This window comes from Aquarana catesbeiana, linkage group LG07 (assembly GCF_042186555.1).
Source record: "Aquarana catesbeiana isolate 2022-GZ linkage group LG07, ASM4218655v1, whole genome shotgun sequence".
NCBI classification, from domain to species: Eukaryota; Metazoa; Chordata; class Amphibia; order Anura; family Ranidae; genus Aquarana; species Aquarana catesbeiana.
In genome coordinates this window covers 330,477,227-330,493,673 of record NC_133330.1, presented here as the reverse complement: position 1 = coordinate 330,493,673, position 16,447 = coordinate 330,477,227, and the positions used below count along the sequence as shown (strand labels likewise).

At 43.2% G+C, this 16,447-nt stretch overlaps 1 protein-coding gene across 5 annotated transcripts in view; it reads left to right on the top strand.

The window, feature by feature from the left end:
* The window catches only part of NFIA (nuclear factor I A), a 672,115-nt gene that overhangs the window by 194,927 nt on the left and 460,741 nt on the right, over positions 1-16,447 (top strand). The window contains exon 1 of one of the 5 annotated variants that reach the window (XM_073593842.1): positions 14,737-14,904. The exons of 3 other annotated variants lie outside the window; for them this stretch is intronic. In XM_073593842.1, the coding sequence (XP_073449943.1) occupies positions 14,878-14,904 (27 nt within the window). In that variant the 5' untranslated portion in view covers positions 14,737-14,877. Of the gene's footprint in view, positions 1-14,736; positions 14,905-14,990; positions 15,269-16,447 lie in introns of those variants that run through there. One more of the 5 variants, XM_073593841.1, reaches the window with a different exon arrangement.

Below are 16,447 nucleotides of genomic sequence, written 5' to 3'. Positions count from 1 at the left end.
TCATTGCATCTCCTGAAATGCTTTTTGCAGTTTGCATATAAGAAGGTTACAGGGTGTCTATTAGATGGGGCAATGGAGGCCATAACTTTCCTTGGAGAACCTTTCAAGAGTGATTTATCTCCGCCTTGCAATCACAAACATCTTTCCATAGGCTGAATATTGTGACAGCTGCACAACTCCACCCCCCCTCTTATCCCCCCCCCCCCCCCCGCCGCCTTTAATAACTTTCCCTTTCTTTTTGTTTATTTTGCAAAACTTCACGTCTCACTGGAAACCCGAGCCGCAACTGGAATAAAAAAAAATACTGTCGCTACGAAAAGTTTGCAAATTCCAATAACTTTTTTTTTTTTGCACATGGTAGTTAACGGTAATTGCAAAATGCTGTGTTGTTGTACCCCCCCCCCCCCCTTCAACCCCACTTGCATTGGCCACAAAGTTATTTTCGAGCATGAGGTGTACTCAGGACACCCCTGTGACCTGCTCTCCCATATAATTCTATCTATATATGTGGAAGTAGTTAGCATATAGTGGATAGTAAATGCAATACCGGGCAGGGAGCCAGGAGAAGCCCGGGAAGAAGTTATTTCCAGCGGGCATTCGAGGCAAAGCCTCCCCAGGACCCCTCCTGACTGATCCGCCTTCATATTTCCACTTTAACAGCTCAATAAAAAGCTATAGTGTCGCCTTTTTTTTTTTTTTCCCAGGACGCAAATTGATTTTTTTTGCCTTTTTGCATTGTATTTGCTCTACGGCCTTCTTCAATAAAAAGTTCTTATTCTTAAGTACAGTACATTTTTAGCAGCCAATCAGAATCTGTCTTGTACTGGTTTGATTTAAGCAGTCGGAATTCTGATTGGTTGGTAAAAGATAGTAAATTACCACTCAAAGGAATTAAAAAAAAACAAAAAAAAAACATAATTTAGTCCAGTTGTATATATTAGAACACAGTGGGGTTGATTTACTAAAACTGGAGAGTGCAAAATCTGGTGCAGCTCTGCATAGAAACCAATCAGCTTCCAGTTTTTATTGTCAAAGCTTAATTGAACAAGCTAAGGTTAGAAGCTGACTGGCTCCCATGCACAGCTGCACCAGATTCTGAGTGTTCCAGTTTTAGTAAATCTGCCCCTTTGGGGTTGATTTACTAAAATTGGAGAGTGCAAAATCTGGTGCAGCTGCGCATGGTAGCCAATCAGCTTGTTCAATTAATCCTTGACAAAAGCCTGGAAGCTGATTGGTTACCATGCACAGCTGCACCAGATTCTGAGTGCTCCAGTTTTAGTAAATCTCCCCCATTGGGGGGAGATTTACTAAAACTGGAGCGTGAAAAATCTGGTGCAGCTATTCAAAGAAACCAATTAGGTACCAAACACAGCTGCACCAGATTTTAAACGCTACAGTTTTAGTAAATTTACCCCAAAGGGGAGCACTCTTTTTAACCATGTTGTAGACAATAATGCGGTTCCTTTTGTCATGCATGTTGTAGACAACAATGGGGTTCCTCTTGTCATGCGTGTTGTAGACAGTAACGGGATTCCTCTTTTCTTGTATGTCATAGACAAAAATGGAATTCCCCTTGTGATGTATGTCAAAGGTAAAAATGGGGTTCCTCTTGACATTCATTTTATAGACACTAATTGGGGTTCCTTTTCTTCTACATGTAGATAATGATGGGATTCATCTTGTCATGCATGTTGTAGACAATAATAGTGCATGTCATAGACAATAATGGGATCCCCCTTGTTGTCCATATCATAGACAATAATGGGGTTCCTCTTGTCAAGCAGGTCATAGACAATAATGGGGTTCCTCCTGCTGTGCATGTTATAGACAACAATGGGGTTTCTCTTGTTGTGCATGTCATGGACCTTAATGGGGTTCCTCCTGCTATGCATGCATAGAGCATAATGGGGTTTCTCTTGTTCTGCATGTCATAGACAATAATGGGTTCCTCTTGTCATGCATGTAGTAGGCAATAATAGAATTCCTCTTTCAGTGCATGTCATAGACAATAATGGGATCCCCTTGTTGTCCATATCGTAGACAATGCTGTGCATGCCAAAATCATGGGGTTCCTCTTGTCAAGCGTGTCATAGACATTAATAGGGTTCCTCCTGTTGTGCATGTCATAGACAAAAATGGGGTTCCTCGTGTAAACCATGTCATAGATATTAATGGGGTCCCTAGTGCTGTGCATGTCATAGACAATAATGGGGTTCCTCCTGCTGTGCATGTTATAGACAACAATGGGATACCCCTTGTCATGTATGGCATAGGCAATAAAGGGGTTCCTCTTGTCTTTCATGTCATAGACAATAATGGGGTTCCTTTGGTTGTGCATGTCATAGACAACAATGGGGTCCCTCTTGTCATGCAGGTTGTAGACAATAAATTAGGTACTTTCTGTCGTGCATGTCATAGACAATAATGGGGTCCCTCTTGTCATGCATGTCATAGACAGTAATAGGGTTCCTCTTGTTATAGACAATAATGGGGTTCCTCTTGTCATGCATGTTGTAGGCAATAATAGAATTCCTCTTTTAGTGCATGTCATAGACAATAATGGGATCCCCTTGTTGTCCATATCATAGACAATAATGGGGGTTCCTCTTGCTGTGCATGTCAAAATCATGGGGTTCCTCATGTCAAGCATGTCATAGACAATAATGGGATTCCTCCTGCTGTGCATTTTATAGATATGAATGGGTTCCTCTTGCTGTGCATGTCATAGAAAATAATGGGGTTCCTTTGGTTGTGCATGTCATAGACAATAATGGGGTTCCTTTGGTTGTGCATGTCATAGACAACAGTGGTGTCCCTCTTGTCATGCAGGTTGTAGACAATAAATGGGTTACCTTCTGTCGTGCATGTCATAGACAATAATGGGGTTCCTCTTGTCATGCATGTCATAGACAATAATGTGATTCCTCATTTTGTGCATTTCATAGACATTAATGGGGTTCCTCCTGCTGTGCATTTCATAGACATTAATGGGGTTCCTCCTGCTGTGCATGCCATAGACATTAATGGGGTTCCTCCTACTGTGCATGTAATAGAAGGTAGTGGGGTTCCTTTTGTCGTGCATGTCATAGACAATAATGGGGTTCCTCTTGTCGTGCATGTCATAGACATTAATGGGGTTCCTCCTGCTGTGCATGTCATAGACAATAAACAGATTCCTTTTGCCGTGTGTGACAAATCGCACAGTTGTGAACGGGGTCTTAGTGAATCCGCCACAAACCTAGCAAACAGGGCAAAGCTGAAGCTTGCGTTGCAAGAACACGCTCTGCTATTACAACGGCGTACCAATCCTGCCGTTTCTATAATAAATTACGTCCGTTTTTCTAAAAAAAACAATGAAAGCCAGTTGAAATAAACGTTTACGACAAAGAACTGGTGTGGGGAGACGCTAACATTAACCCTTCGAACAAGCAAGCCAAACTGCCATACCGAGCCAATAAAGTTGAGCCAAAAAGTACTTTTTCAAGTATTCATAACTAAAAAACTGAGCGACCGAGGAATAAAAAAACACATTGCAGTTTGTAGGTCCAGACTTGGCTGGCAACGGCATGAGATTCCTGAGCTTGTAGCCTTTCACTTTCCTCTCTATTATTTCTATTTTATTTTTTTATAATATTGTTTTATTTACATAAACTTTCCACTGCTTCAAAGTTCTGTTTGTGTCCTGAGACACAAAAAAGAAAGTAAAATGGAGCAGAGCAAGGGGGAGAGTTTGCGAGTGAGTGAGAGAGAGGGAGAGCGAGCTGCTGAACTGTGCGGCCTAGAGGGCAAAGAGAAGCCTGCCTCAGCCTCACAGCCTGACAAAGGGCGCCAAAACCTCCCCTCACAGAACACAGCAAACCACAAGAAGTCTGAGGGGAACGGGGACTGCAAGGGGAGAGAGAGAGAGAGAGAGAAGGGGGGGGGGGGATAGACCTAGTTTTGTAGAGGAAGGCAAATGTCAGCCACACATTCCATCACCCTGCACAAGATTTGTCCAAAAATATGTCAACTTTCACCTCAGAATTCAGTGAGTAAAGTCACTGACTGGTGACACACTTGTACTCGCTGTTGGGTGTGGAAAAGCAAACAGGAGCCTGAATAATAACTGTATTATTGTTTATAATATTTACTATAATCAGCGCCATTATGGTATATATATATAATCATTGCTCTTGGGCCTTGTTTACATAGAGCAGCCTTAGGCCTGCAGTGAGGCCTGGAGTGTGAGCACAGCAGTTTCCTGAGATGGGATAGACATTTTTGATTAGGTTAAAATACTGTAATAACTGTATTATTGTTTATAATATTTACTATAATCAGCACCATTGCTGCTGGGCCTTGTTTACATGGAACAGCCTAAGACCCCCTTCACACCGAGGAGGTTTTCAGGCGTTTTAGCGCTAGAAAGAGCCTCTAAATAGCACCTGAAACCACCTCCCATTCATTTCAGTGTGTCTTTTCACACTGGGGCGGTGCGCTTGCGGGACGTTAGGAAAAGTCCTCTGTATACAGAGCTCCCAAAACGCCCTGCTCATTGAAATTAATGGGCAGCACTTCCAAAGCGCCTGAAAAAGCGTTTCGGAAGTGCTGCAACACGGGCGCTTTTATCCCCTTCTTCAGCCACTAGCAGGGGTTAAAATTCCCCTGTTAGTGGGCGAAAAGCACCGCTTAAACAGCGCTAAGGCACCACTAAAACGAGCGTGCTTTAGCACTAATGTGGCCACAGCTCAGTGTGAAAGGGGTGTTAGGTCTGCAATGCACTGTGGATGGAGTGAGTAAGGTTGCCACCTTTTCTTCAAGTCAAACCCAAACGCCGCACGGCATGTTTTTTTTAATTTTTTTTTTTAGTATATACTATAAGATTGTAAAAAAACCTGGGACACTTTTGGGTGCCCCAAGGAGAGTAGTAATGCAGCTTAGTGCGCCACAGTGAACAGTGAGTGTGGCCAAATTGTGGCTCCATTCACACCTGGGAGAAACAGAATCGCGGGACGCCTGTCGCCCACAAAAGGAGTTTCGGAACTCCTTTTGGGCGACAGGCATGCCACGATTCTGTTTGCATGATTTTGCTGCCATTTGTCGGCTGACAATTGCGCTTGGGGCGCCACTGAAAGTAACTGGATCGCAAGCGCGTCACACGATTTGCGGCGATTTGGGAATCGCGGGCAGAATCGCTGCAATTCCGCCCGTGATCAGGAATGCCTAGATGTGAATGGAGCCTGTGAGTCGTATGCACAGAATGCAGGGGACATGAGTGTGTAATGCATATTAGGAGTCGTGAGTACAAAACAAAAAGAGTGCAGGAGTCAGGGTGTGCAGTGGTAAGAAAAGTGCAAAATTCCCTCCACTTTACCCTTTCATCAAAAATCCCCACTCCCTCTCCTGCAAAAAAAAAATCCAGCACTAATCTTCATGCTCACCCTTCGTCTCAGGCAGAGGAAAACCCGGACACATTATTAAAGAGATAGTTCACCTTTACTACAAAACTGCTTATAGAGATAAGGGACATCTGTGGGTAAAAACAAACTGTGCAGCTCTGACTAAAGTTGAATAAAGCCCTTAACTGGAATGCTCCCAGGACGTTGCTAAGTACTCCCAGGACGTTGCTAAGTACTCCCAGGACGTTGCTAAGTGAGGCCTAGTCGTCACTGCTCATGTCCACCATCACAGGAGGGAGCTCTCAAATGCTGAGCTCAGAGCTACTGCATCAGGGGGGAGAAAGAGTATGTGAGGGGGTTTGAATCAGAGAAAGAGCTCACTCCTATGATGGTGGAGGTGAGCCGTAACTAATAGGCCTCACATAGCAACGTGCTGGAAGTACTTAGCAACGTCCTGGGAGTATTCCAGTCAGGCTTCATAAGCTATGTACATGGTCTACACCTATAGCAAGGGTATTATTCATTTCTAGTCAGATCTGCACAGTTTGTTTTAATCTACAAACATCCCTTACCTGCATAGGCAGTTTTTTTTGTAAAGGTGAACTATCCCTTTAAAAACCCGGACAGTCTGGGTCAAAACCAGACAGGTGGCAACCCTAGGGGTGAGTGCAGCAGATAGGCCTGAGACTGAATAGACTTTTCTGTTGGTCTAAATATAACTGTATTATGGTATTGTTTACTATAATCAGCATTATGGTATATATAATCTTTGCTTTTGGGCCTTGTTTACATAGAGTGGCCTTAGGTCTGCAGTGCCCTGCGAGCGGTGGGAAGCTTGAAGGGTGAGCGAAGCAGTTTCCTGAAATGATAGACGCTTCTAATAGTCTTCATAAAAATAGTATTATTGTTTATAATAGTTACTATAATTGTCACCATTACGGTCTATATACTGTATCTACTCGTAGGCCTTGTTTACATAGAGAGGCCTTGGGCCTGCACTGTGATGGGAGTGGGTCCTGGAGGCTGAACGCAGCAGATTGGCCGGAATAGGCCTTCCCGCTCCGCGGCTTATCACGCGATCGGTAAACTCATTCAGAAACGGTATGTGAGCCTCAGCAGATCGGACGTGACAGCGGGTATTTGGCTCTTCTGCGTTCCCCTCATCTACTTTATGTTTATGATCTGCTGCAATTTTATTATTATAATAAAACAGCGAATCATACTAAGCTTTTCTGGTGCTCGACATTACTGGGCCGACATGGCGGAGAGAAAATAGGTAGCAGAGTGGACGGGTTGCCTAGCAAGCTGACTGGTTGCTATGGGCAACTGCACCGTTGTTTATGTGCCATTGTGTGCTATTCAGTCCCATTGGCTGCAGACAAGGAGGAATAAATCCTGTGGTAATGTCAGACTTTTCAGCAACATGCATACAAATTTCATGCTAAAATATCGGAACGTCAACATACACGAGGAGAGGGAGGCCTGCCAAGGCAAGGTTAGTGTTTATTGAGTGAATGAAGACTGGACCCGGGACTGAGCGCAGCGTACAGAGAAATGCTGTAACCACTCAGGCATCCAATTTTATGAGAGAACATATTTATATATAGTTTATACCATAGATGTGCTATATACCGTATGTATGTGTGTGTGAATATACAGTATATACATATATAAAATGTTCCTGTCATATATGTGATACTGTTCATATCTCTTGTAACTGAAAGTGAATCTTCTAACCATATATTATTATCATTGATGTCGTATTTGTTCAGCTGATGATGCAATATTGGTTCAGGCCTAGTGTTGTGTACATAGGAAAATGGCGTATTGACCAGCTGTGGGGTGCAGTTCAGTAAAATGGTTCAAAAACTTTTAATGGGGTCTACTTATAAAGGTCTTCACACGACATTCACCATAGAGTCACATGGCTTCCTAATGGAATCCAACTGGAAAATAATGTGAAACTTGGGTGAATGTTGTGTGAAAACATTTATATGTAGACATCTTATTTTCTTTCTTTCTTTCTTTCTTTCTTTCTTTCTTTCTTTCTTTTTTTCTTTCTTTCTTTCTTTCTTTCTTTCTTTCTTTCTTTCTTTCTTTCCTTCTTTCTTTCTCATTTATCTACCTATTTGCATCTTTATCTATCTATCGATCTATCTATCTATCTACCGATCAATCGATCGATCTATCTATCTTATTTTCTTTCTTTCTTTCTTTCTTTCTTTCTTTCTTTCTTTCTTTCTTTCTTTCTTTCTTTCTTTCTTTCTTTCTTTCTTTCTTTCTTTCCCATTCATCTACCTATTTGCATCTTTATCTATCTATCTATCTATCTATCTATCTATCTATCTATTTTCTTTCTTTCTTTCTTAACTACCTATCCATATCTTTATTCTTCTTTTTGTCTATCTATCTATTTTAGATTTTTCTTGCACTCTGTATCTATCTATCTATCTATCTATCTATCTATCTATCTATCTATCTATCTATCTATCTATCTATCTATCTATCTATCTATCTATCTATCTTCTTTCTTTGTCTGGCCATACATTATACAGTTTTCTTATTCAATTTCCTTTAGATTTACCTTCAGTGTTACCTTGTAGTGTGAGGACCTGTCTGATTGCATACAGATTGAAAGTGTTTAGGTTTGACATCATATTATACATTTTTGGTAAATCTAAAGGAAAACTGAATAAGAATTTTTTTTTCTTTCTTTCCCATTTATCTACCTATGTGTATCTTTTTTTTTTTTTTTTATCTATCTATCTATCTATCTATCTATCTATCTATCTATCTATCTATCTATCTATCTATCTATCTATCTATCTATCTTTCTATCGCTCTGTCTTTCTATACATACACGCTCTTCCTGGGCATCACAAGATGGTGGCAAATCAACCCGCTTTCTCCGCCCGCCGTTTCCAGGCGGTTAACCTCTGGGCAGCGTTGAGCCAGCGCTGTTTATAAGACTCGGCAGATACTTTAGACAGTAATTTGTGTGATAATTTTTTTTTTTTCTGTGGCTTGGACAAAAGTCAGAACGTGAGCCAAAATCTTGTATCTAGGAAACAGGAGGCGGCTTGTGGGGGGTTGTCCCGGCCAAACGCAGGAATTATTTTGTGGCCTCCCCGCACCTCGACTGGATTTCCTGAATATACTAATAGTTAAACAGATGGGGTTTAATGAGTAGAAAGAGAGAGAGAGAGAGGGAAAAAAAAATTCCCCACAAGTTGGAGAGGCCGGGGAGTACAGAGTGCCAAAATATGGCGTACAGTAATTACAGTTTACACAACTTCAAACTTTCTCCTCTTGACGTTTTTTTTTTTTTCTGGTTTCAATATTGTGGTGTAAATAGATTGAACTGAGGATATCTCCAGATAACGGAAGTCTGCAATAGATTACAGCGTTATCGTCAGAACGTAAACAGTTTTTGTTTTGGAGTCATCTAAGGAAGGCAGGACGTGTCAGCTGGATATGCCGCTGTGGAACTACAAGTCCCAGCACTCTGGAAGCTAAAGGCCTCTGCTGAGCGGGGTAAATTGTAAAGCGCTGTGCAAATAAATCCCGTATCATAATAATAATAGTAATATTCATAATAATAATCATAATAATCATAATAATAATAAATAATTACAGGGGGGCGAGTCTTAGACCAACAACGTCATTTGCTTTGGCTATCCAATCACGTTAGGAGTCTTTTTTTTTATTTTATATATTTTTTTATGTTCCACCTAACTTGATTCAGTTTGCTGAACTGGAAAAACGCTGTTTAGTCAATTATTCCCATTATTTAGATTTTGAAGGATTTTACGTGACTATGGGGAAGAGTTAACTTGGAAGCGTAGTAGTTTGCCTGATCAGCAAAGTCACGTTCGTCTGTAAGAGGCAAAATAAAAAAAAAAACAGGTGAACTTGATTGGGTGTATACGGATTTGCTTGGCTTGCGTAAAAGTTGCGCCAGCCCCGCTATGATATAAACTGTGTCTTTCAGGGATAATAAAGCACAAGTCGCACACTTTAACAGACTTACAGCCTGTAAAAAAAAAAAAAAAGGTTCCTCTTTAGTACATCACCCAAAAAAAAAAGAAATTAAATTGTACGTTATTTCCTGTAAATTACATTAATAAAAAAATTAATTGAATCTTACTTGCATGCTAGCCTTACCCTATCCAGGCAAAAGTGACACAGATCTGTCACTTGCATTGATTGGCTCTTGTATGGGAAGTAAAGGACTGTCTATAGGTGCTTAGAAAAAAAACTAGCGCAGGTTGCAGGGACCTTCCAACGCTCTGCCAAATGTCTATCTGACTGGTCAGAAAAGTATGGATCTGCACCAGATATTATAGCATTGGTATGACTGTCCATTTTCTTCTCTGCAGTATATATTTGAATATAGGTAAATTTAGTGTTACATATTGATTGCGTGCCAGTTCCAATATACACAATACATTGGCCACCTTCAATATGTCACCCAGTCCAGGGTGTGCCAGCCCAGAGCCACCATCAGTCACTGAACAGAGGGGCAGAATGGTCATTTTATTGGGTGGACAAAAGTACTGAATTTATTGGCGTATAACACACACTTTTTCACCCTGAAAATCGGGTGCAAATAGCGTGTGCGTGTTATGGGACGAGCGCTGTCAAATTACATACAGTGAGAATCTCCTGTTTACTTGGCGGCCTCTGTAATAGGAAGTCCCGTCTCCTGGGCCTCCATTTGCTAACTGTTCTGTCTATCATAGGAGATTCTCACTGTATGTAATCTGTCGGCGCTCGTCCCGCCCCCCTCCCTGTCCCCTCTAGGCTGCAGATGGGCATCCATCAGGTTGCATTGATGGCAATGGTGAGGCTACTGCATTGATGGCAAAGATGAGGCTGCTGCACTGATGGCAATGGTGAGGCTGCTGCACTGATGGCAATGGTGAGGCTGCTGCACTGATGGCAATGGTGAGGCTGCTGCACTGATGGCAATGGTGAGGCTGCTGCACTGATGGCAATTGTGAGGCTTCTGCATTGATGGCAATGGTGAGGCTGCGGCACTGATGGCAATGGTGAGGCTTCTGCATTGATGGCAAAGGTGAGGCTGCTGCATTGATGGCAATTGTGAGGCTTCTGCATTTATGGCAATGGTGAGGCTGCTGCACTGATGGCAATGGTGAGGCTTCTGCATTGATGGCAATGGTGAGGCTGCTGCATTGATGGCAATTGTGAGGCTGCTGCATTGATGGAAATGGTGAGGCTGCTGCATTGATGGCACTTGTGAGGCTGCATTGATGTGGACTGATGAGGCTGCATTGATGGCACTTGTGAGACTGCATTGATGTGGACTGATGAGGCTGCATTGATGGCACTTGTGAGACTGCATTGATGTGGACTGATGAGGCTGCATTGATGGCACTTGTGAGGCTGCATTGATGTGGACTAATGAGGCTGCATTGATGGCACTTGTGAGGCTGCATTGATGTGGACTGATGAGGCTGCATTGATGGCACTTGTGAGGCTGCATTGATGTGGACTGATGAGGCTGCATTGATGGCACTTGTGAGGCTGCATTGATGTGGACTGATGAGGCTGCATTGATGTGGACTGATGAGGCTGCATTGATGTGGACTGATGAGGCTGCATTGATGTGGACTGATGAGGCTGCATTGATGGCACTTGTGAGGCTGCATTGATGTGGACTGATGAGGCTGCATTGATGTGGACTGATGAGGCTGCATTGATGGCACTTGTGAGGCTGCATTGATGTGGACTGATGAGGCTGCATTGATGGCACTTTTGAGGCTGCATTGATGTGGACTGATGACGCTGCACTGATGGCAATGGTGAGGCTGCAGATGGGCACTGACCCTTATTTTGCTTCAAAGTTCCTTATTTAAAATTTAAAATTTTTCCCTGAAACTTCCCTTTTAAAATGAATGTGCATTCTTCCAGAAGCACATTAGTGAGTTCATGCACTGATGTTGGACAAGAAGGCCTAGCTCGCAGTCTACACTCTAATTGTAATTGTTTTTTCCTCTCCCGATGCCACTTCCCCTGATTTCTCTGTTAATATTAACGGCTCAACTATCAACTTGTCCCCCCCACGCCAAGGTCCTAGGTGTAATCCTGGACTCCGAACTAACCTTTCAGCCCAATATTCTATCACTATCCAAAATTTGCCTCCTCAACCACCGCAACATCTCCAAGATACGTCCCTTCCTAACCAATGTCACCACAAAGCTTCTAATCCACTCCCTGGTCATCTCCCACCTCGACTACTGCAACTCCCTCCTCATTGGTTTACCTCTACATAGGCTATCCCCCCTTCAGTCCATCATGAACACTGCTGCCAGACTCATCCACCTCACAAACCACTCAGCGTCTGCTATACCCCTCTGCCAATCCCTCCATTGGCTGCCACTCAACCAACTAATTCAATTCAAGATACTAACTATAACTTACAAAGCCATCCACAACCTGGCCCTCAGCTACATCTCTAACCTAGTCTCAAAATACCAACCTAATCATCCTCTTCCCTCCTCCCAAGACCTTCTGCTCTCTAACTCCTTTGTCGCCTCCTCCCATGCTCGCCTTCAGGACTTCTCCGGAGCCTCTCCCATCCTCTGGAATGCTCTACCCCAATCTGTCCGACTTTCTGCTACTTTGTCCACTTTCCCTGAAAACTCATCTCTTCAGAGAAGCCTATCCGGCCCCCCACCTAACATCTGTACATTTATCTTCTTAATCAGCACATCCCCCACAGTTATTACCTCTTGTATCTCTTGACCTTCCCTCTTAGAGCCGGTTCACACAGGGGCGGCACGACTTGCAGCGCGACTCACAGAGGCGACCTGCACACGACTTCAGCGGCGGCTTGCAAAATGACTTCTGTATAGAAGTCAATGCAAGTCGCCTGAAGTCGCCCCAAAAGTAGTACAGGAACCTTTTTCTAAGTCGGAGCGACTTGAATTGCTCCTATTAGAACGGTTCCATAGTACAGAACGGAACGCGACTTGTCAGGTGGCTAAGTCGCCTGACAAGTCGCCCCTGTGTGAACCGGGTCTTAGAGTGTAAGCTCTAAGGGGCAGGGCCCTCTGATTCCTATACTGTATTAAAGTGTATTGTATTTGTACTGTCTACCCTCAAGTTGTAAAGCGCTACGTAAACTGTTGGTGCTATATAAATCCTATATAATAATAGTAATAATAACACTTTTTGAGGTCCCCCACTTCTTAAACAGAACCTGGCAGCTTTTTTTGTGGGTCCCAGAACAATGATCACCCCATAAGTATATCTCCTATACATATATATTATATATATAGTTCCATAACAAGGGTCACCTCATAAATATTATATATAAATTTTAGGGGGGGGGGACATTGTTCATCTTCAGCCTAAAGTGTCACCCCCCCACCAGCACCTCTGCACTTTTTGAGGTCCCCTTCTCTTAATCAGCATCCAGTCCCAGAAGAATAAGGGTGACTTGCAACCCCAAAATAAAAAGGGACCCAAGCCCTCAGTCCCCTTGCACCTCAACACTTTTTGGGGTCCCCACCTCCTAAACAGCAGCCTGCTGCTTTTTTGTGTGTCCCAGAACAATGATTGCCCCATACCTATATCTCTCATACATATATATATATTCATTGTAGGGGGGCACGTAGTTCATCATCATCCTGAGGACCCCTTGCTGCTTGTATCCTCAACATTGTTTGGGGTCCCCACCTCTTAAACAGCTGTTTTTTTTGTGGGTCTCAGAGCAATGATCGCCCCATAAGTGTATCTCCTTTACATATATATTCATTATAGGGGGGCATATTGTTCATCATCAGCCTAAAGCTCCCCCCCTCTTGCACCTCAACACTTTTTGGGGTTTCCACCTCCTAAACAACAACCAGCTGCTTTTTTGTGGGTCCCAGAACAATGATCACCTCAAATATATAATATATATATATATATATATATATATATATATATATATATATATATATATATATATATATTCATTGTAGGGGGGCACATTGTTCATCATTAGTCTAAAGTCCCCCCCACTTACTTTCTTTGGGGTCCCCACCTCCTAAACAGCACCCAGCTTCCTTTTTTTATGGATTCCAGAACAATGATTGCCTCATATATAGATATATATATATATAGATATATATATATTCATTGTAGGGGGCACATTGTTCATCATCAGCTTAAGGCCTCCGCCACTTGCACCTCAACATTTTTTGGGGTCCCCACCTCCTAAACAACACCCAGCTGCTTTTTGGTGGGTCCCAGATCAAGGATTGCCATATATATATATATATATATATATATATATATATATATATATATATATATATATACATATATTCATTGTAGGGGAGCACATTGTTCATCAGCAGCCTAAAGCCCTAAAGCCCCCCCCCCCCCTGCACCTCAACACTTTTTTCCTAAACAACAACCAGCTGCTTTTTTGTGGGTCCCAGAACAAAGATCACCCCATATATATATATATATATATATATATATATATATATATATATATATATATATATATATATATTCATTGAAGAGGGTCACATTGTTCATTAGCCTAAAGTCCCCCCCCTCTTGCACCTCAACACTTTTTGGGGTCCCCACCCCCTAAACAACACCCAGCTGCTTTTTTTGGGTCCCAGAACAATGATTGCTTCATAAGTGTATTATATATATAGATAGATATATATATGTATATCTTTATAGATAGATCTATCTATCTATCTATCTATCTATCTATCTATCTATCTATCTATCTATCTATCTATCTATCTATCTATCTATCCTGTATACATTCATTATAGTGGGGCACATTGTACATCAGCCCCCTCCTCTATAAATTTTGAGGTGCACCCAGTCCCAGAACAAGGACCACTTCCTAAAAAAAGGGACCCAAGCCCCCATGTTCCCATGACCCTGGCTGACCCCCCCCTAGGACTGTATGAGCCTGTATGAGGCTCTCCTCCATAGAGAAGACTGGTGTGATCAGAGGGAGGGGATGAGTCCCAGAAAAAAAGAAGAGACTTTTCTTACTTTGCCATTTAACTTCTTGCCCCCCCCCCCCCCCCCTTGTTTGGCTGCAGCAGGGAAGGGGTTAATCTCGCCATCCATCTATCGATCAGCGCTGGTGGCCGATCCTGAGCCGTGCGATCAGAGGAGAGGAGGGGAGGGGGGGGGGGTGGCAGAGAGGGGTGGGGGGGGGGGTGGTGGTGGGGGTTGGGTGCCTGCTGAGAGCTGCAGTATCCGGAAAGTTATTCCGCCAGCAGCTCCCAGCCTCGGACTGGACCAGGGCACAGCTCAGCCTGCACCAGCCTGCCGCAGGGGGTGGCCGGTGTCCCCGGGGGGGCGCTGTGTCTGCTGGGGGTGGGGAGGGTGGGGGGGGGAAGTTCAGCTCATGGAGCTCCGGGGCTGGAGATGTGAAATCACCGACAAGAAGAAGGAGAAGCAGCTGCCGTGATCGCCCCGTTCTCCGCCGCCGCCGCCGCACACCGCCGCCATGTACTCCCCGCTCTGCCTCACCCAGGTAAGTGGGCCGGACCGGGGAACCGGAGGGGGGGGGGGGGTGGAGGAGGGGGAGGGGGGCGCACACTGACATCGCCGCCGCCGCCGCTGACACTTGGAGTTTGTCGGCGGGACTTGGAGTTTGGCGTGTCGTGTGTCCGGGAGAAGTGCTGGAATCCCGGGGCGGCTGGACACACAGAGATCGCTCGGATCCGTTCTTTCTTTTTTATTCTTTTCTTTGCAAGTGTCAGACTTTTGCTACATTGTTGTGACCCTCATCCCCTCCACCAATCACTTCCCTTCCCTTCCCAAGTGTCAGGTTCATGTGCAACTATTTCCAATTGCAACATTGTCCCGGATCACTTGCAGCGGCGACTTTCCCCTTTGTAAGTGACATTTGCGGCATTATCAGCTTTTTATTATTTTATTGCAACGTTGTCCTGGATGACTTGTGATAGAGACTTTTCCCTTCTGTAATGTAAGGCTCAGGGCCATCTGCAGCATTGTCAGTCAATGCAACATTGTCCTGGATCACTTGCAACAGGGACAGTGTCATTTGCTACATTATAAGTCCTTTTTTTAATTGCAACAATGTCCTGGATGACTTGTGATATACTTTTCTCTTCTGTAATGTGAGGGTCAGGGCCATCTGCAGCATTGTCTGCTATTTTCAATTGCAACATTGTCCCGGATCACTTCCAGCAGCAACTTTTCCCTTTGTAAGTGACATTTGCAACATTATAATTTTTTTTTATATTGCAATATTGTCCTGGATTACTTGCAACAGTGACATTTGCAACATTATAAGTCCTTTTTTTTATTGCAACAGTGTCCTGGATGACTTGTGATAGAGACTTTTCCCTTCTCTAATGTAAGGCTCAGGGCCATCTGCAGCATTGTCAGGCAAGTTCCATTGCAACATTGTCCTGGATCACTTGCAACATTATAAGTCCTTTTTTATTGCAACATTGTCCTGGATCACTTGCAACAGGGACAGTGTCATTTGCTACATTATAAGTCCTTTTTTTATTGCAACATTGTCCTGGATCACTTGCAACAGGGACAGTGTCATTTGCTACATTATAAGTCCTTTTTTATTGCAACATTGTCCTGGATTACTTGCAACAGTGACATTTGCAACTCAATAAGTCCATTTTTTATTGAAACATTGTCCTGGATCACTTATAATATACTTTTCTCTTCTGTAATGTGAGGGTCAGGGCCATCTGCAGCATTGTCTGCTATTTTCAATTGCAACATTGTCCCGGATCACTTCCAGCAGTGACTTTTCCCTTTACAAATGTCTTTAGCAACAGTGCCAGTCCTTTTTTTTAATTGCAACAGCATCTTGGAGCACTTGTGAGTGACATTTGCAACATTATAATTTCTTTTTATATTGCAACATTGTCCTGGATTACTTGCAACAGTGACATTAGCAACATTATAAGTCCTTTTTTATTGCAACAGTGTCTTTTCCCTTCTGTAATGTAAGGCTCAGGGCCATCTGCAGCATTGTCAGTCAAGTTTCATTGCAACATTGTCCTGGATCACTTGCAACATTATAA